The sequence below is a fragment of the Ceraceosorus guamensis genome (genome assembly GCF_003144195.1).
Source record: "Ceraceosorus guamensis strain MCA 4658 unplaced genomic scaffold IE81scaffold_241, whole genome shotgun sequence".
NCBI classification, from domain to species: domain Eukaryota; kingdom Fungi; phylum Basidiomycota; class Exobasidiomycetes; order Ceraceosorales; family Ceraceosoraceae; genus Ceraceosorus; species Ceraceosorus guamensis.
The window spans coordinates 107-2085 of NW_020290236.1; the positions used below are offsets into that span (position 1 = coordinate 107).

Sequence of the window (1979 nt, forward strand, 5' to 3'; positions counted from 1 at the left end):
AGAGAGAGAGGAGAAGAGGCCACTCACTTGATCGTATGAATGTGGAAAGAGGGCCCTGTAGCGCTCCTTGAGCGATGGGGCGGAGTGGGAGGCCTGCACCATGGAGCAAGCTAGGCCAATCAACGCTCAGATCGCGCCTGTTTCACCTAAGCTTCGATTTGGGTGGGAATGTGGAGCGATGCGTGTCATGAAGTGAAGAGGATGAGCGAAAGGTGCGCGTCAAGGTCAGAGGGAGGGGTTCGGAGAGGAGGAAATGGAAAGTGATCAGCGTTGCTCGACGCAATCACAATCTGATGCGTGCCGGCGGGGCGGGGCGGGCGCGCGTGCAAGCTGATGATGGTGAGAAGGAAGCAAGAAGCGGTCAATTCGAGTGTGAGTGTGTGTGGAGCGTGAGTGTGTGCGTAGCCTTGCCAGCGTTGACCATGCACACGAGACACATCAGGTTGCAATCGTGAATCCAATTTAAATCCATTCACGTGATTCTTATTCACGATTCCAATCAAATCACGAATGCCAATTCCCAAGCGGACTTTCTGACTCAAGGCTCGCACGCGATGCACGATGTGCTCATATACTGTACCCACTCTGACTCCCAACCCACCAAATCTGACTTGACTCCTAGCTGACCCACCGCTTCGCAACTTGCGCCCTTCATTCGTGATTCTCTTTGACTCGACTTGCGCTCGTTCATGATTCGTGTCATCATTCAACATTCACTACCTCAACATTGTGATTCAACATTGTGATTCCATTCGACCTTCTGATCCAGATTCAAGATTTCGCTCTTGACTCGCTCTTGACTTCGTGACGGGTGTGCGAGAGCGAGAGCGCGACGCGTCGAGTCACGTGTTACCCCATCTTGCCATTGTTAATCCAGCCTCCACATCAGCCAGGCAGCAGCAAGCAGCGTAGTCGAGAGGGGCCGAGGGGGGGTTTGCCACTTTTGAGCACATGCAGACATGCAAGCCATCCATGTTCCCAAAAGACGACACTCTGAACTATCCATGTTCACTGCTACTCCTCCAAGCACCATTTTCTTTGCAGCCTTGTCTCCTCTTGCTCACCCCAAGCAGCGCGCTGCAACATCTATACAAATGCCACACCCCCTCCCCCGAGGAGCTAGCAAGGAAAAATGGTGCTGCAGCGTTGTGGTTCGAGCATGAGCATGAGCAGGCATCGCGCTCCTCGCTTCTTCGCACCGTCCAACTTCTCATCCGCCGCCGCACACTTCCACCCCTTCTCATCCATCTCTTGCTCTTCATCCTCAAAATCCTCACCACCACCACCACCACCAGCAGCAGCAGCAGCAGCAGCAGCAGCAGATCCGACTTGGAGTGCGACTGCAGAGCAGCAGGAGCAGATGCAGGAGCAGGAGCAGCAGGATGGTGCGAGGAGACGGAGTTGGAAAGAGGAAGATGAGAGGTTGAAAATGTTATTGTTGGAGAGGGATGGAGGTCCTGCTAGCGTTCCGACTCGAGGAGGTACGGTGCGTATGAACGGGTGCTGGATTCAGGGCATGTGGGAGGGGGGCGCGTGCGTGCGTGCGTGCGTGGTTTGCCAGCAGCTTCCATGCAACACCCAGCAACCGACGCTTGACTTGCCTGGGTCAGTCAAATTGCTGATTTGATTGCTGAGATTCATGCTTTACTCGTGCTGGCCTGGCCTGGCCTGCCCTGACCCCCTCCCCTTCGCTTGACGCGCGCACACCCTGCATCGCTACACGTCGCAAGTGGGATACGGCCATGGGACCTCAAACATCCAAACACATGCACAGGGTACTTGATCAAGTGAGTCTGCGCAAGCAATGTTTGCTCTAGCTGCTTGCCCCCCCTTTCTTCCTTCTCTGCGTTCGCGCTCTCCCCCTTTTGTACGTCACCCCTGGCCCGGCCTCGTCTGCCTCCCCGCCTCCGTTTGCCCTTTTTTTTTTTCTCTTCTTTTCTTTTCTTTTCTTTTTTTCCTGCTAATTGCCTCCCCCCCCC

At 54.8% G+C, this 1979-nt stretch overlaps 1 protein-coding gene across 1 annotated transcript; it reads left to right on the forward strand.

Moving 5' to 3' along the window:
• Nucleotides 1–974: 974 nt before the first annotated feature.
• IE81DRAFT_369689 (hypothetical protein) lies at nucleotides 975–1787 on the forward strand (the record flags this gene model as incomplete). The annotated part of the gene is made up of 2 exons (XM_025517275.1): nucleotides 975–1486; nucleotides 1731–1787. A coding segment is annotated over one exon (445 nt), but the record flags the coding sequence as incomplete, so codon positions are not given.
• Between the last annotated feature and the right edge of the window lie 192 nt (nucleotides 1788–1979).